The 25,858-nt window shown below is 43.8% G+C and overlaps 1 protein-coding gene across 1 annotated transcript in view; it reads right to left on the bottom strand.

Annotated features, from left to right (window-relative positions):
* The window catches only part of LOC144818604 (broad substrate specificity ATP-binding cassette transporter ABCG2-like), a 413,780-nt gene that overhangs the window by 144,551 nt on the left and 243,371 nt on the right, over positions 1–25,858 (bottom strand). The window contains exon 10 of the mRNA XM_078676198.1: positions 3,239–3,321. Within this exon, the coding sequence (XP_078532324.1) occupies positions 3,239–3,321 (83 nt within the window). The remainder of the gene's footprint in view (positions 1–3,238; positions 3,322–25,858) is intronic.

The raw sequence follows: 25,858 nt of genomic DNA, 5'->3' as shown, positions 1-25,858 counted from the left end.
GTGACTGATTAGAAAATCAAATAATAGTAACAGATTAATAAAGTGTATATGAGTAAAGAAGCAACATGTCGAAAATGTAAAATGTTCTGTAATTTGTAATTGGGGACTAAATATTCAGGGATGTGGAATTCCTACAGCCCAACGCCTAGGACATGTTGTTTGGGGTCAAGGGCAACAAGTTTTTATGTTTATTTTGTCCTTGGGACAAGTAGGCCCAATCCCCTGCAGCACAAACCCTTTGGCTGCCAGTTTGCAGTACCACATTATGGTTCAGGGAAGGAGACTATCTGCAGTTAAGGTAATATTTTTGCCCATATGTTACTGCTGTTCAAACTTGTATTTATGGTTCATTAATTGAAAGCCTTTATAATTAGGGCGAGCAGTCTAATTAAACGTTGTAAGCGCCGACTACACTGCTGACAGTGGTTCCAGTACAAAAATGTTTGCACATGTTTTCAAAGTTTAGCAAAATGAAGCTATGTATAATGCTCCCGGAATGCTCTCTGATTTGATGCAAATATTTGCAAAAGCCTGAAATCAAGATTGTTGATTCTTTGCTTTCAAAATAAAATGTTCATTAAAAAAATTAAAGCAGGAAAGAAAAACATTTAGTTAAACTACTGTAAAGTTTCAGGTACCATTTCTTTCCATCATCATTTAGTAACATGTGTTGATGCATGCTAGTGTTTCCCAAAAATATTCATAACGGAAAATCAGTGTAACCAGTTTCAATATGATTATGGGAAACAAAAACAAACAAGCATTTGCAAAGCCAGACGGTCTGAAATTAGTGGTCAGCTTTTTAGTTATGTCAATGTGTGACTTGTTTATACATGGTTTTTGTAAAACCTTATTGGGGTGGGAGCTGCTAGGCCCTCATCATTATAACAAACATTGGCAAAAGCAAACATAGTTTTTTGGTCTCAAAAAGCACACACTGCCACAGGAGTCACTGGCAATGAACAAAAATACTTTGTGTGCCGATATGCTCCTTCTGAAAGAACAGAATGCTGTCAATTCACAGTGAAGCCAGCCGAAACAGAACTTTAAGAAACACAAAAGGTCACGATCAACGCCAGACCATTTTAGGGGCCCAATTGTTAAATTAAGTCTTAAAAGTGCACCCAAGGTACATGTCCTTGCATTAAGGGTAGTTATGCGGCTTTCGTGAATTCCCAAGAATTTACAGAAGTAGGACAATAAATAATAGTACTCCTAGAAAATATTTGTGAACTGCATTTTTGTATGGGCAAAAATGCATGTGTAGATTTGCTCATGCGAAAATCTGAGTGTTTGCAAGTTCACTTTCCCTCCAACGACTTTTTTCCTAACCCTGGAAGAAGGTTTACGTCTACCATTGTCAGGAATACATTTCCAAAATTTCTCTCTATGGGAATATATTAGAAAAGAGTTTTTGATACCCTTAAAACATGCAAGTTAGTAGGTTTGCACAGACTCAAAAGGGAACTCTGACCCTGGAACTATTGCTTACCACTACGTTCAGCCCTAGTATGTAGATCTGCGGAAATGTGGCAACATAAGGGGATTGCAAGTATTCAAACACTACTATGGTATGAGCCCTGGCATAATCAAGGAGGCTATATCAGAACTCTTTTATATAATGAGATTGCGGCCATAATTTGTCGCTGCAGTACATGGCACCAAGTGGGCAAGTGGATTTTGTTACAGGACAAGTAGATTTATGAAGCAACCTGCCCCATGGACAAGTAGATATTTTATTAAATTCCACACCCCTGAAATATTAAGTTGCTATCTTCAGATTGATTCACGGGAGCAGTGCAAGCGCATCAAAAGTATAGTATGGGCAATGGGGAGCCTCAATTGAATTTAGAGAAGGTCCAACCTTCTCATTAAAATTATAATTTTCATTTTTTATATATTTGTTGTGAGCTAAGAAAAATTCATAATTTGTGTATTTGATGAATACTTGTTTCTGTATGTTTGCATACTGTTTAGCAATTCAAATCATCAAAACTATTTAGGTTAGGGTTCCCCGTTGCCAGCAATGACTACGTGGGGGTTCCCGGATCCCAATAGGGATATAGTTGGGTCCCTGGATTCCAGTAATGATAAAGTGGGGTTCCACAGAAGTCAAAAGGTTAAGAACCATGTATGTAGATTGTATATGATAAGGAAAAAACATATGGAAAGATTTATAAACATTTTGCTCCGGCATTGCGTGTCAAAAGTGAGAAAAACTGGCACAAAATGTTTATTTTTAACTTACGTTTCGAAGTAAAATTCAATTTGGAGTGGAAAGTTGCCTGAAAGTTACACAAAGCAGTGTTTTGTGCCACTTTGGTTTACTTTGTGATAAGAGATAGCATTCCGTGGGTGGTTGCCCCATGAAACCACGCATGGTTTTGATGCAAACGCTGTATATTGACAACATTAGACAGAGTTTTGAACAAAAAAATAATGCCTCTTTGAATAAACTTTTCTGATTTTACATATCTGCTGCACTGTAGTACACATCCAAAGTGGGAAAAGAGTTCAAGTTTGTCTAGGCATAGTATTTTCTAGCACATTCAATGACTTGGATCTGGCACCCTGGGCATAAACAACGCTTGCACTTAAACCCAATCTGGCTCTTGAACAATATCAACCCACATATCCAAGTGAAACAATACCTAATATACATGCGATCATACAAATTGCCGTAAAGTTTGCAGTCCCGTCAAGAACTTGACATGTTTGCACTATTTTGTCACACCCTATCTATGGCTAGTCCTTTTTATGAACTGTCTCCCCTATTCAGGAAGTGTTTCTTTTAATGTACTGAATACATTCATTAACATTTTTACAAATTTCAAGCTGTTTTATACATTGATGGACTTAATTACCCTAAATAAAGCATTGTTAAACTTGAAACTGTAGGGGCAACCTCTCAGTACAAAACCTATGTAAGACTCATGCACACACCCTTGCACTATGGTGCAAAGGAGTGTAAGTTGTGCTCAATACTGTGATTGCGTCCCAGTGATAGGGAGAAAACAGTAAAGTGACATATCTTATTAATGTACCCGTGACCTGTTCAAATAGCTGATCTCACACTAAGATAAAAACACATTTATTAACCCTTATTCAACTGTTCAGTTCGAAACAATTTTACAATATTACTAGTTTACCCAAAATGAAGTTTCTGTATAACTTCAAGCACTTGGTGCTCCCTGTGACCAGAACCAGTTATCAGAAACATATGATTTTATTCACGCACCTGTTCTGCCTTCCAGATTCATCCGACTTCACTCCAAAGAATATGGCACCAACAATTAATGAAAGAATGATAGTGACGATGATCTAAAAAGATGAAAGTATTTTAATATTTGATTTGAAACTACAGTAATTTAAAGTATCGTGCTACACAATGAAGTTGTGTTTAAATACCCCCCCCCAATTATGCAAAACGCTGACTATCCCCTGCTAAAGGAAAACAAGAAGACACAACTCTGTACATTTTGCAGTTTATCATGTAAAAAAGTTTACCAGTCATACCTTTCTCTATGTAAACGTGTGCACTAGTAAGAGATAGCCAGGTCAAGGAATCATTTCCAGATCTAAACCACAGCCTCCCCTTGAGCAGAGATGGCTACCAACTCCCACAACATGGAGTCCTCAGAACTAGCTAACCAACCACTGAAAAAGTTCAGCTTATGTCAAGCAATGAACTGCTTTAACGAAAATGTCAATCTGAGATCAAATAATTTTCAGTAACATTGTAACACGTTTCTATAGATTTCCTACTTTTTAAGGGCCTCAGTGCGCTTTCTGACAGGTCCAGTATGCAGATACTCTTTTTGTTGTCCATGGTCGCAGGAAAGCATTGCAGAGGGATCCCCTATGAAGAGAGTGTTTTGGAGTCATGTGTGATGTCTGGAGGTTGTCCTCCAGACTTGTGCATGCTTGCGTAGTCCGGTCGAGTGTATGGGGCAGAATGTGAAAGGAGTGTGAGGGAAAGCGTTGCAGGCAGCGTACACAAAAGATTATTATGTGTAGTCAGGGAGTTAGCCCTAATTGTGCGAGAAGCCACATATTTACTGCTCTTCCAAAGTCACAGTAGTTGCGGATATTCCCTTTTTTTCCAAAGCTTGCTCCAAGGCTTTCGCGTCTGGACAGGTGAGAAACGTCCGCTAGGTTGGGTTTATTAGGAGATCACTGTAGAATGATAGCAGTCTAATCTACGCAGGCACTGTTCAGACACTAGTAATACAGCAACAGATGCCCAATCCCTGGAAGTGCTGTTAACCCACCAGTACTACTTTGTAAGCTGTATGCTAGGAGAAACAGAAGGCCAATTCTTAGCAGCACTGTTCAGCCGTCAGCAATGTAATGTATGGAATCCACACAGGCGCAACAAAAAGCCCAAACACTAGAGATGCTGTTAAGCCACTGGTCCTGAAGATGCTCTTCAGTCAACAATAATGTAGAATATGCCCACCCAGAAGAGACAGAAGCCTAATTCCCGGGGGTGCTATTAAGCCAGCAGTTAAATAATGATCTAGGTTAGAGGATAATGGTATTTTCAAAGTTTTTTGCTGTCTACCCAGCAGCAGAAAACTCATTATGACCACAGAAGCGGGTCTATGCAGTCCATCCCGCAATGGAGTAGCAGCAACCTAGGAGACCGCAGACTCCACAGTATGAGAGCTATATGTATTTGTGCACTCAAAAGCTGAAAAGGGGAGCCATTGTTCTAAGTGTTGTTTAAGTATACTTATTGGGTAGAAAGGGTTAGAAGATAAAAGAGTATTTGGGAGAATAGAAGATCTACGGATAAGAGATGATGGGGATAGATAAGGGTGATGAGAGAGTAGACAGCAAGGGTTCTGGCAAAGGGTCCTTTCAGGCCAATACTTGAGAACATCACTGGAGCCCATCATTAACCTTCTAGCCTTTACATGGCTACCTGGGCTAGGCACACTGGGAGAAGGGAAATCAGAGAGGTGGTGTAAGAGGGAAGAATAGCACATAAGGGAAGCATACCATCAGGCAAAATAGTGAGACTCTGGCCACGGCCCTGCAAGACTGGAGGGCCATAGGAAAAGAAGTAGCCCTATAGCACCAGGGGCAGCCGTCACAGGTAACCGCGGTGGGGCGGTGAGGCAGGTGCAGGTGGGGGTGATGGGGTAGTCAAAATGCGATAAAATAGGATGTATTTATTTAATTTTCTCTATTAAGTTGTCTGTCTACGCCCCCCTCCATCCCCGCCTCGCGCTGGTTCACTGCCCCACCGCAGTTACCTGTGCTGGCTGCATCTGTATATCACATTACAGGAGTGAACCTGTAGAGGGAGTGGAAGGAGAGGAAAGAGTGACTGACAAAAACAACTTCAATGTACTCTTCTTAAGTATAGTGACTCCAAGAATGCATGTAATCAACTTAAAAAATACATTTGCCTTACGCACAATGCCAATTAAAAATGAAGGCCTATAGAGGTCGCCAGGAATGGTCAGTACACTTTTCTACACACAAAGCGTGCATACCTTTATGGCCACCAAAACCTCCAGAAAGACAGACAAGCTGGATGTTTCATGACCATACAACCTGCTATGGAAGAAGAAGGCACACACAGTCAAGAGGTATCCAACCTAGGATACATGGAAGGTCTGGAAGAGGAAGTTTGTGATAAAGATGGAAAAGGAGCCAAAGAACCTTGCCCATGCCCAAGAAACCTGGAGTCTTAACATTACTTATACATACATTCTGAGTTCTAGTCCTTATTCATCAGGCATACTAAAACAAGAACAAAATCTTGAGGCCAGGTCCAGATAATGAACAAAGCCAGGACCTGCCACCATGTGTCTCCACGTAACAAGAAAACATCTCTCTTGTCCCAACCTTGAGAAACCTTAATTTCCTCACTGCAAGAAGAAATACTTGATAAACAGTCAAGGCAAATCCTATTGTAAACAGCCACTGAAGCTTTCTAAGAGAAGTAATGGCATCAACAATTACTGGAGTCCTAATCAGTCTAGAGAGTGCAGCTCTACGTAAAGTGACTGATCACCAGTGACAATAGTGATTAGCATGTTTGCATACAGAGACAGTGCAACATGCATCCAGGCAATGCAGTTTGGCCTGCTTTGTAGAAGGCTGAGAAGAAAATGAACTAAGGTATCACCACTTTCTAGAATTATGAAGGATGAGAAACCCCTGCCTGAACCAGGTCAGATTTAAAAACAGGAAATGTGACAGTACAACCATTAAAAGTGCTTGTACAAAAAGGAATCCAAGTCACTGCCATTGAGGCAAACTGCTCAATACGTATCTGCCATTCACGTATTACTGGTTCTTGAAGTGCAGAACCCACAACATTCATAAAGCTAAAGAAAGCATCCATGCCAGAATCAGGGATCTGGACAAAGAAAGACAATAGAAACTTCAAAGCAACCGGGCCACCAGCAGATCCTCATCAACCTAGACCTCCCAGGGTTTTTTTCTGAATAACTGACGAGCTGGCTGCTGTCTACAGAAAAGTAGTCATACAGCCACATGACCATCTACTTTTATTCCTTCTTGCCTGTTGAGAAGGCTGTCAACTCCTGCCACAGAGCAACTTTCGATTGGACTCTTTTAGGAGGGCTTTAACTCAATTTTGTGGGTGTTGATGAAACTTCATTTAATCTTATTATAGGATCTACCGACTGAAAATAGATACTGGCCTGCCTTTATTCTTAGCACCTGCAGAGACGGTCTCATGACTGTAATTCTGAGAGACCTACTGCTTAGTCATGGTTTCTACGAAATACCCATGATGAGCAGGAGCACAACCAATCACCGGAAAAGAAGGTAAAGCCCGCTTACGCTGTCAACAGCCTGTATTACTGCGGAGACTGACAGCTTTCGAGGCAAAGCTTCCTTAGATGCTGCCTTGGAGAATGATGAGGTATCCTAACTAACCACCAAATCTTTATACCCTAAAAATAGGATCCTCATCGCCCAAAAGAGTCTGTACAAACCAGATACTAAGATAGATGACAAATTACTAGAGGAATTGACCTCTATATCTATATTCAAATCATATAGTGTGCTTACAGGCCTCTTTAAACAGTCTGAAACATTGTACGTAAATTTAACAGCGAAGGCTGAAAGGTGATGGATGTTCATCCACTAGCCTTCAGTCTTGGAAGCGAAACCCGCAGAAGATTGGGCTGAGAAGATTCTGTCCACCCAATTGCCCTCAGGTGAGACTTTATCAATATGAACTGCATGAAAGATCAAGGAGTACTGAATCCACTTGGGCAGGGTAAAGACATGTACCCCTTGTCCCCAGATAGGACAAAAAAGAAGCAGAGTTATTTTTTTAATACTGTCACTCTAGGGAGGTTCAGGCGCTCACCTACAAAGACTAAGGAAGGGGCATAAAGAAGCAAACAAGACCACAAAGCAATTCAGTCCCTCAGCCTTCTTATTCACAGATAGTAGTGATATATTAACAAAGTGTTCATTGGGAAATATTGTCATTTAACTTTAATATAGTACACAAATATAACATAAAAAGGGAGTATGCTACATTCTTTGCACATTTCAACAACAGTTTTTTTTTAACCATTTTTATTATTTTATGATATAAAGAAAACATAGGGCATACAATATTCATACAATACAGTTGTATCATTCAGCGTTCGGGACATGTAAATCGAGAATACAGCTGGCGACTACACAAACAATCCGAAAGGACAAGAACACTTGGCACCTTATTAAAGAGATAGTATTTCTTATCACCCTCACTCACTCCGAATCATCCTCACTTTCCAACAGTGGCGGCTCACACAAATAACCCCGGTATTCATTCCATGCACCCCATATTCGGACCCACTTCCGAGGGCACTTCCGGTTCAAATACACAGCTCTTTCCTCCAACATTGCGGAATCTAAATCATTGCACCAATTCAACTACAGTTTTAAACATCTTCCTCAATGTTACAGCCACCCTAGGACTTGACGTCTGGTACAATGCGTCAATGCCATGTGTAACATTTGTTTCCCTTTAAGCAGACCTTTAAGATGTTGACACTGCTGCGTTTAAGCAATGGTCAAATGAATACATAATGAATCTTTAGACATGTAAATTCTATACTACAGTCACAAGTATAACTCCCACCTGCTTTGTTCTTACACATTAATTTCTCACATGCCATTTGTCCTAATCTGAATTTCAAAAGATGGGATTTCAAGTCAGATGCAGGTACCATTAGTAAATATCAAATAAATGCCAGACTTTGTCTTTACCCCCACTAATGTTCTCAGTAAGCTCTTCAGCCTGATATAGGACTGACCTTCTTGCACAACTATGTTTGAAATCCTGGGTCCACTAATGCAGACTCCATCTGTCCAATCTGGCCACAAGACGCATTACCTTTCTTACTGCACCTAGTAGGCCTTACTGTAATCAGAAAGGGAAGATTAGGAATTTAGTACTGCCTTGTGACTGGCTCAGGAAAAAAAAAAGTTTCTTGATTAGGACTAATTCAAATGCTCTCCAACATATGCTAGCACGTGGGATAGAAAGTCCTTCTGCACACATTTAGCCCAGTATTTGAGGAGATTTCTCCACAGCGCTCCCTTTCTCCAGGGAAGCAAAAATGTGTTTGAAAGATTCCAAGGTTAATTCCACATGCTTGATGCCCAGAATGCAGGAAGAAACGCCTAGACCATGTTGCATAAGACACATTCATTCATAATGGCGAGTCTTTCTTTGTACCTTTAAATATGTCCTCTGTTGCTGTTTTTGTCACCTGGAAATCTGTTCCTGTGACAGCTTTAAAATCATTCTGCAGGAATGTGCCCTTTTTGTATGGTAACTGTCACACTTTTTTCTCCAATGCTGTGGATTTTACCTCTGAAAGTGCACTGGAGCCTGCTAACCAGGTGCCCATGCAAGTGCTCTCGCCTTAGAATATGAAGTATGTGAATTGGTAACCCCAATTGGCAATTACTTTAACCTCCTTATAAGTCCCTCCTTATAAGTCCCTGGCATGAGGTACCGGTGGTGTGGGAGTTAAAGCGGTCACCAGGGCCTGCAGAACAGATTATGCTAACCTGAGTGACCCAGGTAAAGAGATGACAGCAGGTCTACCATTGCAAACTGCAGGAGAAGCTCCAACTCAACTTCAACTTCACTTTTGAAAAGTGGCATAATAGGGATAGAAAAGGTGCTACCTTCCTGGGGATGTGGTCACCCCATGGACAGATTAGCAGCTGGGGCTGGTAGCCCATTGGCTACCAGCAGCCAAACCCCAAAACCCTAAAACTAGGATTCAAGGGGCTCCCCTGGCACTAGAACCTCAGGTCTGCTTGAATTCCCACCAAGGACAAAGAAGAGACCCGTGACTGCCACTTCAGGACCTGTACAAAGCAAAGGCTTGATCCTCTGCTCCTGTGGCAACAACCCTGCAACTGCACAGCCACAACTCGTCCTGGGCCAGAGATCAGCACCAAAGAATATAGAAACCTCTCTGCAAGCCAAAGGCAACTCTAGAACTCCCTTGGACTAGACGTAGTGGTCCCCTGCAGCCAGCAGGGAAATCTCACTCCCAGGGCCAGAGAATCACTGCCATCGGGCCCACCAAGAGATCGCCCAAAAGTAAATGCATTGTGCATAAGTGCATTGTGGGAAATGTAGTCCTGATATCCGGCAAGTTTCAGGTGGCTACTGTTTTCCCCCGGACTCCAGGACATCGAAGTAGCCGAAAGCTGTGTTTGCTACTACCAAGGTTTGTTGGTGGCCAGCACTGCTACCCCTACCTTTACTCGAAGCTGTACCTTGAATGAAATCCAAAACACCTTTAACCAAACACCCTGGTGGCCCCTTTGTCAAGCTTTTGTACCCCTTTCCTCACCGGGGTTGTCCAAGCAGCAAAACCAACATCCACGGCTCCCGCGGTCAGCACTACTCTGTGATCAGGCCCAATGAGCCAGGAAAAATTCACCTATCAGTCGAAGCCTGGTTCTAGGACCTGCATCAGCTTATCCCCCAGTGGTTTTCCCTGGATTCAACCTGCAAGTGACAGAGTGTCACTAGTGTATTTTCTCATTGACCACAACGTTATCGTTTTGCAAGAGTTAAACAAACTGATTTATTTTTCCTTTTAAAATCCAGACCACTGGTTATACATTTTCGATTGTCTTTGATTTGGTGTTTAAATTCATACAAGAATCTGCTTTATTTGTGTAAATTGGCGTTGTATTTCTTTGTCAATTACTTATCGTCCATGTTAGTAATGCTTAACACGTTCCTCTTGCCTGACTGCTCTGTGCCCCACTACCAGAACTGAGCCATGGATTTATTGGTGTAAATCCAAAGGACCTATATTGAATAACATGAAGATATTGCATAGAGAAGTCTAACCAGCCTCATTACATAATACCCCACTTTCCTCCACATACTATTGGAAAGTTTGTCAATTCTCCATAGTATAAAACTGCACCAGTTCAAAGAAATTTAATATTGGTGCATATTTTTCTGCGTTTCTTTGTGAATCGTGACCAATGTGCACATCGTTATCACAGATGAGTTCATTTTCCTCTTGATCATGCACCTGCTCCACACCTGGTGCAAAAAGTTAGAGGAGTCAGCAGTTACCGCACGGAATGCGTAGCCCAGCCGAACCAGCATGTTTGCGCGCACCTAACCCAGAGCAGCAAGCAGGTGTAACAAGAATATCACCCACTGCCTGGCTAACGTCTGCCAGCCATCGCCACAGAGACAAACTATTGTCTAATCACCAGTGAACCTCCTCTCAAAACTCCAGTTTAACCAGGCTAGCATCAAAACTGCTTGGAAAGTAGCCCAGAAGCTCTGCAATAGTCACTCTAAAGCACACCCTTTACTCTTTATAAAAATAGTGTCCTTTGATCAACCCTCCTAGGGCTCATTCTCAGCATTAGGGTGACAAGTGCTAATAAGTACCGCTCCCTTGAATCACTCTTCTCAAGCGGGAGGTGGGTCAACTAGGGGCAGAACAAGGTCAAGGACCAGCAGGGACACCCCAGCACCAAGTCAACTATCTTCCAGGATGCAGGAAAAATCTGAATTGAGATTGAAGTAAAGCTCTAGCCACCTCTTGGCCGAAGCCTTTTTGTCTTGTGCTATACTGCAGATGAAAGGGGTGGGGGATAGGCCTTGTACCTGGAACGCTCCAGGCCATTTGGTTTCATCCAGTCGCTTATATGGCAGTTACAGACCTACACACTCCTGGTTATCTTTTAAGGCTCTACGTACATCTGTACGTCCTACAGGTAATGGAAAAGGTCACATTCAGGTCAATAACATTTCCACAAACAATTGTATGTCATGTTGCCCACTAAGCATTTCATGCCTCCATTTTCCTATAATCGGTCATAGTCAGTCTTAAGTAATAGACCCTTCACCAGCATTCCCTCAGCATAAGAAAAGTACTGTCCCTTTAAAAGATGGGAAATCAGTGCCCTGCTTTCCTATCATGCCTTTGGCTTTTTCCATGTTTACTAGAACACACTGTGCTCTCCAGATCCTAAACAAGCAATTTTTGATGACTGCTGAAATATTGTGAGTTCAGATGTGTCTAATTAATGAGGACATGGCCCTATTTATGGTCTAAATGGAAACAAGATGTGTCAAGTACCTCTTCTTCAAAATGTAACCAGATTTTTTAGAAATCACTCAAGTGCTAATTTTTAAATGCAATAAATGGCAAGGTGACAGTTAGACACTGGATTACTTGGTTATCCTACATGATGCAGGAACTCATAAAACACATGACTAGGTATAAACAGGACCGTATATAAACCTAGAGGAAAGAGGAGTGTGTCAGGAAGCTCAGTGAGGTATTCGCTGAAATATTTAGCAATGCCAGGCCTGGGGTGGGTGCTGCATTATTATTATCCAGTTCACTGTATATCATTGTAGTGGTGAATGAGATTCATATCAGGGCCCTTTGGAGAAGGAGTACCAGATCCTGTTAAATTAAATGCGTGCCACTTATGGAAATTAAGGACATAATCATGATATCATAGGATAGTCTTGCTTTCCCAGCACCATGGCGGTTCACAATTTTGTCTCTTATGCTTACCTGCAACACAGTGGCTTGGCTAGAGATTTTGCCGCCCGGGGTGATCCAGGACTTCCATGAGTTTGCTGCCTGCTGCAGGTAAGAGTGTGGGGGGTGGAGACAACAGATGACACACGGGGGGTAGGAGGAAATAGACGACGAGCGGGGAGGAGACAGACGATGGCAAGTGGGGGATGCGACAGACGGCAAGCGAGAATCAAATTTCTTTTAAAGATAACTTTCCTTGCGCCACCGCCGCCCCCAGAAAAGAGCCGCCTTTGGGCAGACTGCTTCCCCCTAGCTACGCCACTGCTGCAGCAGGGGGACATTGGAATGGACGAACAGCACGGCTCAGATACAGTGAGCAGTGACTGGCTCTGTTTCCAAACTCTGCTGTCATACATCAAATCCGAGAAAATTTGTGTTAAAACTTATAATATGCACATTTAAAAGTATAATGATATAACAACAGGGGCACAGAAACTTTTTTGAAAAGACCACTGATCAAGTATCTTTCATGGAGTAACCATGATCTCTCTGCCTCACTCCTCATGAAGAGCAGTCTAATTCGACCCTGCTCTGGTAAATGGTGAAAGGATTGGTTACTTGAACTTTTTTCTACAACTGAGACTTTAGGTACACATCCAAGCTTTGTGCTGGAGAAGCAGCACTAGGGAAAGTTTTTGAACGTAACACCCCTGCACCCTCTACCACCACCAGCACTGGCAGATCCACACTGCCAAGCTTCAGATCGTCCTACGGACACAGCAACCTAAATATTCCCACTATCGCGGTCTATGCCTTAAGCTGTAGAAGCTATAGTGCTAGTAGAAGTCATTGATGTTCATTAGGTGTCGCCAAGGGTCACAACTTCGAACCCTAAGTCACCCATTGCGACTATTGCCACCTTGCTTGTAACCCCTGGGGTGGTGCTCCCACGCCACAGCAGTAACACAGCATCATCAAGTACGGTGTCCGGTGTTCTGTCGGTCAGAGCTCCCCGTCTGTAAGTTTGTGCCCCATTGTCTAGTGTGCGCATGCGTACAATTCTAAGCACGTGTACTAAGTATTTATCTTCTCATCTAACATGTATTTCAAATCTCCCCACGTGGCATCAATGTATTTTGATTGGTCAAAGGGCAGTCAATCTGCAGTGGTGCAAAACGCTTCTAATGACTGCCTTAGAAGCTCCATTGGTGCGAAGCACAACCAATAACAGTCCTCTAAACAAAAAAATGATGGCCCTGCCCCATTCTGGAAGCCTTTGCAGCCAGCAGTCATGCCCCTGCAGAAATCGTGCCCATTGTTTTAAGTAAATTATATTTAAAATATAAAGCGCGTGTTACAGTATTTCCACAGTGAGTTTCCATCCACATTTTTTTTTAAGGGGTATTCTATGCAAATGTAGAGCTGTTGTTTGGTATCTCGTTGCCATAATTTCTTTAGCATAATGAGTGGTGCCCGCTGCTCTCCCACCTGAGCTATATTGAGGTTTGACAGATACCCGACACACCCTGCAGAAAGATAGAGCAATTTCGATTGTAGATTTTTACCATGAATAATATGTTATTTGTGGAAATTCATGCCATGCCCGAAAGAGTTCTACATGGTTCCTGCGGAGGAGCTCAAGCAATGTTGTTTGCATTGTTTTTTTCAAGCGTTTCAGTTGCTTCAGTCGCGCACAGACACACCGCGTACTACAGAAAACATGCGGTCCATGCATGGGTTGCAGTGCCTCAGTATGTATTGTTTGCCTGGCTGTCTTTTAATGTGATGCGTGCGCGCAACGAAATTAGTTTTATTTAGTTATATGTTTACTTACCTGTTAAACTCCGTAATCCATACATTACTACCCCCCACCCTGCCCCTCCTCCTCCCCACGTCACTGCCCTGCAGGAACTCCTAATGCCGACCGCGGCTGGAAGTTTGAAGATGGTATGGAGTAACTGCCAGAGTTGCCAACCTTGGAGCTGAAGAACCAGGTACTTGTCTCAGTGTTGGCTCAACATCCGGTGATTCTCAGGAAATAATACAATCTCCCCTTGCCTACCAAAAATTCATGTGTCCTTGTGTAATGTAACTGGTGCTATTGTAAAGCGCTCCAATACCTTTTGGTCGTGTTCGCACTACATAAAATGGCAAGAAATTAAAACTGGTAATGCGAAAATACCCTGTGCCATTAAGAACGTGACCCGCTCTAGGTGTCTCTGGTGGCACTGGGCACCATGCAGCAATAAGAGCTCGGGCAAACCATCAGGTGGCTGCAGCGACACCATACAGCTCTGAAGAATACCACACAATGATTCTCATTTCTGCTTGGGATGCAGCAAAGGGCTGGGATTATTGGGCAAGACCGGTGTGGGCGTGCAAACGTCTCATTTATTTGTCTTGTGTTTTGCATTAATTATAGAAGCACACTCTACTCGTGCTAAAGTCCACAACAGTCAAATATCTTCTATTGCACTTTACTGCACTTCTTGGTTCACCATTTTTATTCAGTCAGGCTGGCCTGTAGGGCATTTAGGCAATGCCCGAAGGGCTCCTCTTCAGATCAGTAAGTGGGTCAGGCCAGACTAGTGGTAACGGGCCCAGCTGGGGTCAAATACCAGAGAAGGGTGTAAGATGAGCAATCGTGCACCTACATGTGTTTGATCTGAATGTAATTAAACAGGGACCACTGCTAACACCTCTTTCACATGGGCCCTGGGCCTCCGGGGTATGCCCGCCGAAGCCCAGCCAGGGAATAACCAAGGTACTATGTTTAATCTGATATGTTTAGTGACTGTGCTATGTTTATTCAAGTAGAGAGCTTTACCAAGCACTCCATTCCAAATCTTTAAAAGAAATTCTACATCATCATGTATTTCCAGTGATTATGGACGCAGTTCTGCCAAATGGTAAGAGAAAAAGAAGAGGAAGTGTCCTTGCAATAGTGTAAAAGTGAAAAATAAAAAAAAAGTACTCAATAGAGACTAGAGGCATATTAAAATCGGACCACCTATGGGCCAGGTGTTGTGGAGCAAGGCATACCAGCAGAATGTGTGTTTTACATATTTCCTCTTTTCAGAGAACACAGGGACCCTGGGGTGTTGTAGCTCACGTTATCCTATCAGATGCACTCGTGGTTTACAATAGGAACCAAATATCACGTGTGTGCCCATGTGGGTACAAGGTACTTTCCAGTTCCGGCTTTAGGTCTCGTAGCCTCGTTAAATCTAATACAACCAGTTTTTTACAGCCATGACACAGTAATATGTGACAGGCAGAGTAACCACCTGCTTATTGCCTGATAATTCTCATACCTCTTCCAGCCTACGGCTAGCCCCTCGGGTCACCCATGCAATGGTTTCCACGTCGAATCAGATATACCATTCAGCCAGCCATCAATGTTTATTGAGGTGCCTAGTCAATAGCTGTTTTTAGATGTACCACTTTGTAAATTTCCAAATGCTGATGCTTGATACCTAGTGCATATTTTGTATGTTTCATAGAGTACAGTGTTCACCCAGTATTCGTTTACATTTCACTGTAGAGGTTCTTAGCCATGAAAGCACAGTTTGCTTGAGAAGAGATTTAGCAAGCACTGTTTTGACTTTTTTGGGTACCAATATGGTCTGGAGTCACGTGTGCTGAAGAGCAGACTAGAATGGGACTGATAGGCCAGGAAATCTTTGCATACTGTTTTATTTGAAACAACGCTCCCTGTATATGGTGTTCAGCTATGGAAGCAGATTTGTTTAGACAAATCTGTGTGTGTGAAATAAGAGAAGTTGATTAAAGTGTGTTGTCGCCTATGGTGCATATTGGTTTTAAAAAGTTATGCAAGTTCATTGCACGCGCCGTGAAAAAAAGTAAAAAGGATTTGGACAAGGCTGTGTCCTGAAACATGTATGTATGTATATCGGAGCTCCCCGCACGGCAGCAGTGTACTCTGATTGGTCAAAGGGTTGTCAATCTGAAGTGGTGCAAAGTGATACTAATAACAGCCGTGGAACAAAATCTATTCAAGGGAATGAAGACAGCATCTATCATGCTGCCATGCAGTATTGGCCTTCTCCTGATGGGCAGGCAAACAACAGCTACTCCTCAATCAGTCTCTATTTCCTTTGAAGCCTGTGCCGCCTGAAGATATCTACCAGTGATCGCAGAAGTCTGTAAAGCACAAACTTGCTGACCATTTTTCTTTTTTTCGGTCACAGTGGATATGCAGCCTCATCACATCAGCTTGTCAGGTGTAGAAATATGGAAACAGTATTACAAAGCACCGTTAGCCACCTTGAGTTCCTGCAGCCAAGCACTTGCTGTCCAACTATGTGTTCTCTCATCAGGACTGGCAACTATAGGTACATCAATTATTCTTTGTACCAGCCAGCATCCTATTCAGAGGTCTGTATACCGTATCTGTGGCACTCTCAGCCTATTCTGGATTTCATATTAGCTGAGCATCAGCATACCCTCAAGTCAGTCTCTACATAGAAGGATGCCCCAATCATCACTAGAGCCAGCTGCTGTTCATACCAGCAGATACAATTCTAAGTGGGGAAGTGTGCTCTGTTGGCCTCTTTCTATCCGCCCAGTCAGCTCCGCCTTCTTTTCAAGAAACCTGAGCAGCTACATCTCTTCTTATCAGTAATGCAGTATCAATATGGCAGCCAGTATCTTTGGGCATTTGAGTAAAATCTGCCCACATTTTCTTAACACTCTCTAAATTGCTAATGAAGATATTAATCAACACCTGTTCTGTACCAGTGATGCACATGTTTTCTGTAGAAGAAAGTAATAATAGTAAACTAGGAAAGGTTCAATGGCACCAAGGGTTTAGAAGTATGTATACCATGTCATGGAAAGGAAGGTTGCTGGGAGAACTTAACCTGCATCAAATAGCACTGTTATCTATGTTCCAAGACTTAGATTTAATTACATGGTACTCTTAGTTCTAAAACAAATGATAAAGTGAACTTGTTTTGAACATTATAGGCCTATCAGCCTTCCCATTTTATAAAATATTTGATAATGGTAATGGCTGATTTCAATGTAAGTAGTGTATTCCCCATTGTTGTACACTATTTGATAGGTACTTAATCAATGCTACATTATCTTAATTGTATATTTGAATATACTACCTGAAACAATGTATGGAGCTGCATTTATAATAGGATTTGAAGCATTCTATGTATAGGGTACTTGTTTTGTATCGCTAGAGATTTTCCAGCCTGTGTGTGTGTTGTAAGTAACCAAACGTTAGATGCATCACTTCCTGTGATAGCACCAAGTCAAAGGTAATGCAATATTGCTACCTTTGATGACATGGGGGTCCAAGGGGCAGGTGACGTCACTTTCTGTGCTGTCATCAGGTCAGACTTTGTGTTATGTCACTTCCTGTGACATCCTCGGGACGGGTCAAAGGCAATGTGATGCTACTTCCGCTACACCTGGAATTCTGATGAATTGGCGTCCATGGTAGAAGTCAGATGGCTAGGAAGCTGTACCTATGGTGGATGCTTTCTCTAGCCTACACTACAGTTAGTATGTACCACAATTCCAGGAGTTGATTTGGGTTCCAAGTGCTTTTCTACCAGGGCCTCCAAGTACTAGAAAACATTTCAAGGACAATGCGGTAGGATGTTTTAGCGCTCTGTAGGATGGACACATTATTGTAAGGACAGTAATACATTTAATATTACTTCAGTTTCTTCTACTGCAGGATTAGCATCAGTAACCATCATACAAAACTGTTTGTGGCAACAATATGTTTTTGACAACAGTGCAGGTAGGTTAAATGTTCATTTTAAACAGAGAGAAGTAATTTTGCTTTCAATGTAGACATTTAACTAAACTGTCCAAACCACAGTCCCTTTCAATATAGCGAGCAAAGGAGAGAAGCACGCATGTACAACAAATAAATGGATCATCATGCTCTTCAAAACCGGTCTGAAAAATATGCCTAGCTACACATCCCACAGGCAAATGTGCTAGTGAGACAGTTCCACTCTATCTTAAAAAGGTGAAACAAATGGTAATGTGGAGTGAGACATGCATGGTGGGCACAGGCTCGGGCACATGGGAGGGCAACATATGTCTCAGTGGGCTCAAAATATGTAGCTTTTTTGCTTGCTCTTCCTGTATGCAAAAAGTGGTGGTACAGCAGTCCCGTAATCCCAACTTCAGGGCATATTGTGTTAATAATTTCTTAAGCATTATAGCCCACTTTAATTATTATGAACTATCCATCCTGGTTGTCCATGCCGTCATCTTGTAGCTGTAGTTTTGTACCAGCATATTGTTATCAGAATATCGCCTGACATAAAAATAGTGTCCTAAATATTGTTTGCTAAAATATTGCGCCTCTCTACAACCAATGGGACAATCTTTTTGTATTCAATATTTGGGCTGCAATATTTATGTCCAACGCTATTTCCTTTTATCATCTTCTGGCATACAACTGTAGCCTTAAAGCACACGGGAAGTCTATAATATAGACGGTGTAATGTGCTGTAAGGCTTAAAGAAACATCATGGAATTATATCAAACAATACATAACCCCCTCGGAGAGGGTCATTATAAAATATGCATGACTTTAAGGGCTGATTTAGACCTGCAGTGGGCTGTAAGCCTAGTAAAACATTCTGCCAGTATATTTCAGTCCATCTTAATTATTTCCAAAATAACTAAATAGAATCCAAATGGGGACGGCCTCATAGGTCAAGCAGTGTACTTCTTTTACAGCTAAAGGTCAATGAATGACAGTTTGTGGTGGGCCCCAGTTTGTGAGTATGGAGGTGCTCACAGTAACTGCTAGTTAAAGACAGCAGGAGTTAAGGAAGCCAACAGAGCTTCTATCTTTCCCTGTGTTCTACCAAACTGCTTCTATACTGCAATTTGGCAAAAGGAGAAGCAGGTGCTTCAGGGGCCTCCGTCTTCTTCTTTTCTGTTGCTGTATGGGACTTGCATCAAGTGGTGAGGAGAATGAATGCAGAAGTCCCCTTTCTTTTTCTATGACCAGTACAGGGGCATAACAAACACCCCGCAGCCCTCACGGTGCGCGGCCCTCAGTCTTCAGTAGGTGAAGGAGGCCCCCTCAGCTCTTCAGCAGAGAGCTATGAGAGAGGCTTGCTCTAAAGCAGCTGCAGTGTGCAGCTTGCTCTGAGCTCCTGGTGCTGACCCAGGAAGGAAGCGAAACAAAGTAACAAGTTACATTGTTTCTCTTCAGTCAGAGCCAGAGCCAGGCCCGGGAAAAGGATGGGGGAGGGGGCCCCAGAAAGAGCATTCTACACAGGGCACAGCCTCTGAGAAGGGAGGCAGCACAGAACTGACAGGGGCAAGAGAAGGTTTGCAGCTCCAGGAACAGGATCTGCTGGGATGCATTGGAAGGTAAACAAGCATTTGAAATATATGGTTTTGCTATATATGCATTTGCATATATGCAAGTCGTATATGGTTTGGATTGGAATTGTTAGTTGTGGAATTGTGTTGTGTGGATTGGTCTGTGTAGTGAAATAATGTGGCATGGTGTGCAGTATAGTTGTGTGGATAGTAATTGTGTGGTATTGAGTGTACTGGAATTATGTGGATTGGGATTTTGTGTCATGTGTCTTGGAGTGAGAATATCTGGAATGGTATTTTGTGTTGTGGAGTGGTATGTAGTGGAGTTTACTTATGCGATGTGCTGTTAAATATTGTAGCATGATGTGGAATTTTGTGGTGTAGATTGATGCATGTCGTGTGTTGTGTAATTGTGTTGTTGGTTTGAATTATGAAGTTTGTTGTTGAATTATGTGGTGTGGAATGGAAATGTGTAGAGTTGAATTTGTGTGAAGTGGTAGTGTGCGCTGTTGAGTGAAAATTATGTTGAGTGGTATTATGAGGCATGGTGTGAAGTGTAGTTATGTGGAATGTTGCTACCTGGCGTAGACTGGATTTATGTGGAGTGTATTTATGCAATATGGAGTAGAGTATAATTATGTGGAGGTAAATTATGTGGTGCTGAGTGGTATTATGCGGAGTGCAATTATGGTGTGTGATGAATTGTGTGGGGATGAATTGTGGAATTGTGTGACGTGTGGAATTATGTGGCATGGTGTGGTGTACGGAGTGGAGTTGTATTTTGTGGAGGGTAGTTATGTGTTTTGGAGTGGTGTAAATATGTTGTGTGAAGTATAATTATATATGTTGAAGTTGAATTATGTGTAGCTGAATTGTGTTGTGTGGAGTGTAATTATGTGGTTTGAAGTGGTATTAAGTTGTGTGGACTGTTATTATGTGATGTGGAATTATGTGGTATAGAGTGAAGTGGAAATGTGTTTTTTTATTTGTAGGATTGTAATTTTGTTGTATGGAATGTTGTAGGGCTAAATTATTTACAGTAGAATTGTGTGGCATGGAATTCTGAGATGTTTAAATGTGCTGTGTGTGGCAGACTTAGCATAGCTGTCAAGGTTTCAGATTGCGAAGTGTGACATTTTCATAATTTCAGTGGAATTATGAGTGACATTTCAACGACTATGAGTGACATTTTCTTGGGAGTAAAATCAAGCAATGAAGAGGAGAGAAACATAAATATTAGAAATTATGCCAATTTGAACAACTAGAAACTCTAAGAAAGTCACTGTACTAAAGTGCGCTAACAGCAGGCTACTGAAAACTGAGCAGCATCAGACTGTGTGAATGTCACCCATTATCACAGTTAAATTATGAAAACGTCACACTTACCAATCTGAAACCTTGGCATCTATGAAGGAATCAGTGTGAAAATATGCTCTAATTGAGGTGTATTCCTCTGCACACTCATGATGGCTAGCCTGCCAGGTGTCTTTGCAAACTTGCAAGCGCCAAGCAGTTTTCCATCAGCTACATGTCAATGTAACTTTACAAAATAAATTCATAGGATGTTCTCTGCGGAAATCAGAGGTTTGCCTGTGCCAGGTTACACTTACTCCAGGCTTTAAAAGTGGCAGTTCATTCAAGGTCCAATCAGGCCTCACATAATGTCTGGTTACTCTGCGTAGAAATGCCCAATTTTTTTTTAATGCTAATCTGTGGTCAGACTAAACCTTCCAAAAAGAGCTGCTTTCATCTATGAGTAATCAGTCCGTTTCTGGGATTCTAAAATCACAGTAAGAACCAGTGACTTACCCTCTAATGCCTCCTCAGTGATCTTCTGTCTGAGGTAGGGTGCAACTGGGATCTAACATGTTTTAGGACTCTGTGGTCTAGACTGCCCTGGGCTGAAGTGTTTCGTCCATTTAGCCAGGAGTGTGAGGAGGGAAGATCCAAGCATGAAGCAGTATGTGCAGTGGTGCCTGTGATGCTCCCAGACTAGAGTTAGGCCACATCTCCCTGCGCCACTGTAGGCACCTAGACCCTCGGCGCAATCAACTCGTCTGCGGAGCAAGGTCTGTAGGTGCATTAATACAACACCTGCTGGACGGAGGGAGACCTGAGGCCTCTTCTGTGTGTGTGTGTAAATTGGGCCTCTCTGGCCTGCGACCAGCAGAGGCCCGAACTTAAGAGGTTGGATGAGGCAATAGAGTAGACTGTTAGAGCATGCCACTCTAGTCAAAAGGAGAGCATTGAGGACCGCGGGAGGGTCAACAGGCATTGGATGGCTGTGAGGTGACTGACCACAGTAACAGGTGGAACTACAAGAGATGACTGTATGTATATATGTATGTATGTAATTACATTTGTAGGGCGCACAGCTACCCACCGTGGGGTTTTCCGGCGACAAGATGACAAGGCCTACAGGTCAAAAGGCAGCTTATTGAGGGAAGAACCAAGTCTTCAAGTCCTTACGGAACTTGGCAAATGAGGATTAATATTTCAATGTCACAGGAAGAGAGTTCCAGAGCTTTGGACCAAGGTGAGCGAAGGAGCGACCGCCCATTCTAACAAGTCTGATCCGCGGGATCGAATAGTTACCCAGCGATGAGAACCTGAGAGAACGGCGGGGAACATAAGGGTGGACGAGGGACAGAAGATAAGGAGGCGCTAAACCCTGCTTTATTTTAAACATGAAACAACGCGCCTTGAACTTTATGCGGCTCTCTATCCGCAGCCAGTGTAAGTCCCGAAGGAAAGGGGAGATCGACGATCTCCTGGGGACACTGCAGAGGAGATGGGCAGCCGAATTCTGTACCAGTTGAAGCTTCCTCTGAATCTCCTGGCAGCCACCCAAGTAAAGCACGTTACCGTAGTCAAGCCGAGAGATGACAAGGGCCTGGACCACGGTTCGTCTGGTAGAAGCTGGGAGCATGCAGAAGATTTTCCGCAGCCACCTTAAGATGGTAAAACAGGTGGATGCCACACTGACAGCTTGTTGACGCATAGATAGAAAATCATCGAACATGAAGCCCAAGTTGCGCACTTGGGAGACAGGATGAGGTAGCGGACCCATTTCTGAGGGCCAATGTTGAGGGCCCCAAAGGTGTTTGTCCTTACCTAGTATCACCACCTCAGTTTTGTCCCCATTCAACTTCAAGAGGTTAGCCTGCATCCATTCAGCCACCCGACTCAGCCTAGCTGAAGAGTGGAGGGAGAGCCGTCCTTGTCCGAGGAGAGTGTAAAGATAATTTGAGTATCATCTGCGTAGGAGTACAGGGCTAGCCCAGACTCCTCCACTATTGAGGCCAGGGGTCTCACGTAGATATTAAAGAGCATTGGACTCAACGTGGATCCCTGGGGGACCCCATAAGCAGATGCTCGAACAGAGGAAGAGCAATTAGGGGAACAAACCTGGAAGGTGCGCTGGTTCAGGAAGGAGGCTAACCAATTCAAAGCTGGTCCTCCCACTCCCGCGATTCTAAGCGCCTTAAGGAGAATAGAGTGCGACACTGTGACTAACGCGGCACTTCGATCCAAAAGAATAAGTGCCGCAGTTTCACCCTGATCCAGGCGGAGCGCAAGGCCTCTGTTATCCCTTAAAGGGCCGTTTCGGTGGAAAAATACGTAGGGAACCCTGATTGGGAAGGATGTAAATATCCCACCTTCTCAATATGAGAAGTCAAATGGATGTTAACGTGTTTTTCAAGAATCTTTGAAAACACAGGCAACAGGGAAATAGGACTGGAGGAGCTAACCCTCTGTGGAGCAATAATTCATGGCAGTAAGGGGAGGGGAGATTATGTCTATGCACTCCGAGAGTGTATTGTGCGGTATCAATACAATGTCACCTGGGTATAGTAACGCTTTCGGAAACCATTGTCACTCATTTAGCAATTACTCAATGTAGCACCCCTAATCAGTGCAGCTATGTATCTATCTTGCATCTGAAGAAATCAACGCTCTGACACAGGTAAGAGTTACCAGTACACCTAGGTCACAGGTGTTACGGGACCTTCTCAATTAACGTTTTTGTTTTTCATTCTGGTATGTCTGCTGCTGAAAGTAGCTATTACCGCCATGTGAAAGTTTTGAAGAAATCAAGTAGGAATCAGCCTGGAAACAAACTCCTGCATGTTATTCCTTTAAAACGTACTCGTTATTTCCGTTCCCCCAACAACAAAACAACAATGAAATTGGGCACTTCAGTGCTGTGGTGTCATCGTGTTGGAATCTTAGATCCCGGCACCTCCATGCAGAGCGGCCATTTTTGCACATCGCTCCCCATAGGGAGGTGGAGGTTACCCCAGGTCATATCACCCACTCCAGAGCTCCGGTGCCCTTCTTGAGCACCCTAGCTCCAGTTAGGAACCAGTCCTTACATATGTCGCATTTGAAACGGCTGACATCGTAGGGCTGCCAGTGCATGGCGCGCGCCTGCAACAAATCCTTGCATGACCTAACTTTATGGAAATACTATGGAAATTCGGCAAAATGTTGTGGGCATAGAAAAGGGACATTCATTACAGGACTACCACACAGGCAGCTGTACTGCATAACGAAAGTTACCGCATCGCGTTTAGGAGACAGGGGAAGTGTAGAAAGTGGGTTTCTGTTGCAGTAACCCCCCACTATTTGCCAGACTACTGATGCACTTTTACTTGGTGTGCCCTGGGTCTCTGCCAATCAGGTTTCCAGGGCCTGTGTTCTTTCCCCAAAACAAACCCAATTGGCATCTCTGGCCACAGGTCAACCCCAAGTAAATGGTCCCCACAGGTCCCCAGGGCACAGTGACCGGAGAAGGCCTCTAAGGGCTGCAGCACTTATTGTGCCACCCTTAGAGGTCCTGTACCACTACACTCACACACTGCCTTTGCAGGCTGCGTGTTTTAGCACAGAACAAAGTGAAGAGTCGACATGGCGCACATCCCTGTGTGCCATGCCTACAACCCACTGCCTTGGTATAGATCAGTCACCCCTCTAGTTGGGTGCACTATACCAGTGGTGAGGGTACAGGTGCATGAGCCCTGTACCCCAACAGTGTCTAAGTCCTTTCTTAGACATTCTAAGTTCAGTGCTGCCATTAAGAGCATATGGTGCTGAGAGTTTGTCATTACGAACTCCACAGCTCCCTAATGGCTACACTGAAAACTTAGAAGTTTGGTATCAAACTTCTCAGCACATTAAACCTACACTGATGCCAGTGTGGGATTTAATGAAAAATGCACACAGAAGGCATCTCAAAGATGCCCCATGAAAACGAACCCACTCTAGTGCCCCGACTGAGTGGCTGCTCAGGTTGCCATCAACAGACATTTTTCCGGAACCCTGGGTTGAGAGCCTGCTGCTCTTTGAGGGCTGGAACAATGCACATCCTGGGACGAGATGCCAAGCCTCCTTCCCCAGAATGGGCAGGGTTCACGAAGGGGAAGCTCACAAAGGCGGCATGGGGAAGCTTCAAAGGCATGCCGCCTTTGTGAGCTTCCCTGGACCACTTGCTGCTTTCAACAACTGGTCCCCACTGGTTCTGCCCCCCAATTTGGGTGGGAGAACTGGCGGGAAAAACAAGTGCAGAAGAGAGGTGTGCCCACCTCTGCCAACTCCACCCCTCAGGTGGGGGAGGCGAAGTGAAGCACAACTTCTAGTCCCCGCCATCTTGAGGATGGGGGACCCAACCAACCAGGGACAGGCTTGTGCTCCCCTCCCACTGGAGGGTGGCACAATAGGGTGTGTACCCACCTCAGGGAAGGAACCCATTGGCCCCTGCCCTCTACCTACCTGTAACGCCCCTAAATCTAGTATTTAGGGGCACCCTGAACCGTGCTTCCTCAGACCCAGAAACGACAAGAAGAAAAGAAGGACTGAACAGCTGTGCAGCCAGCTAACAAGAGGAAGACGCCCACTGACTTGGTCCCAGCATTACAGGCCTGTCTCCCCTCAAACTTGCTCCTGCAAAATCCCGGTGTGTCCTGCAGACAGCAACCTCAAAAACCCCGGTGGACCTGCCTGCCTTCACTTCCAAAGACTGCTTCTCCCGTGAACATCGGGTTTGTTCAACTGCAACCTCTGACAGCAGCGGAAGACCGCAAATCCAGCCCACTCTGCACCCGCCAAAGCCTGCCCTAGCGGAAAAACACCATAAGGAGGTCACCCCGGCAATCCTGAACTGAGATTCGGTGACCTCTGACCTGCCTCAAGCCTCCAGCCGACTACTGCAGTCTAAATGCAGAAGGCCCCCCTAACTGCGACCAGGAGCTGGTAAGAAGATCCGACCCCAAAAGGCACCCCTGTACCTGACGTCCCACTGCTTTGTGTGCCCAAACTGACGGTGCCTAAACAACCCCTAACTTCCCAACTTACCTCTCGAAGTGGTGGTCGCACCCAGAAGTCCTTCGTCTCCCCGCCTGCAGTGCTTTTGCAAACCGGAGGTTTCACATTGAAAACAGGGCGCCCGACGTTGAAACAGCATGCAGCAACCGGCGCCTCAG

Source organism: Lissotriton helveticus, chromosome 2_1 (genome assembly GCF_964261635.1).
Source record: "Lissotriton helveticus chromosome 2_1, aLisHel1.1, whole genome shotgun sequence".
Taxonomy (NCBI): Eukaryota; Metazoa; Chordata; class Amphibia; order Caudata; family Salamandridae; genus Lissotriton; species Lissotriton helveticus.
This window is presented reverse-complemented; position numbering and strand designations above follow the sequence as displayed.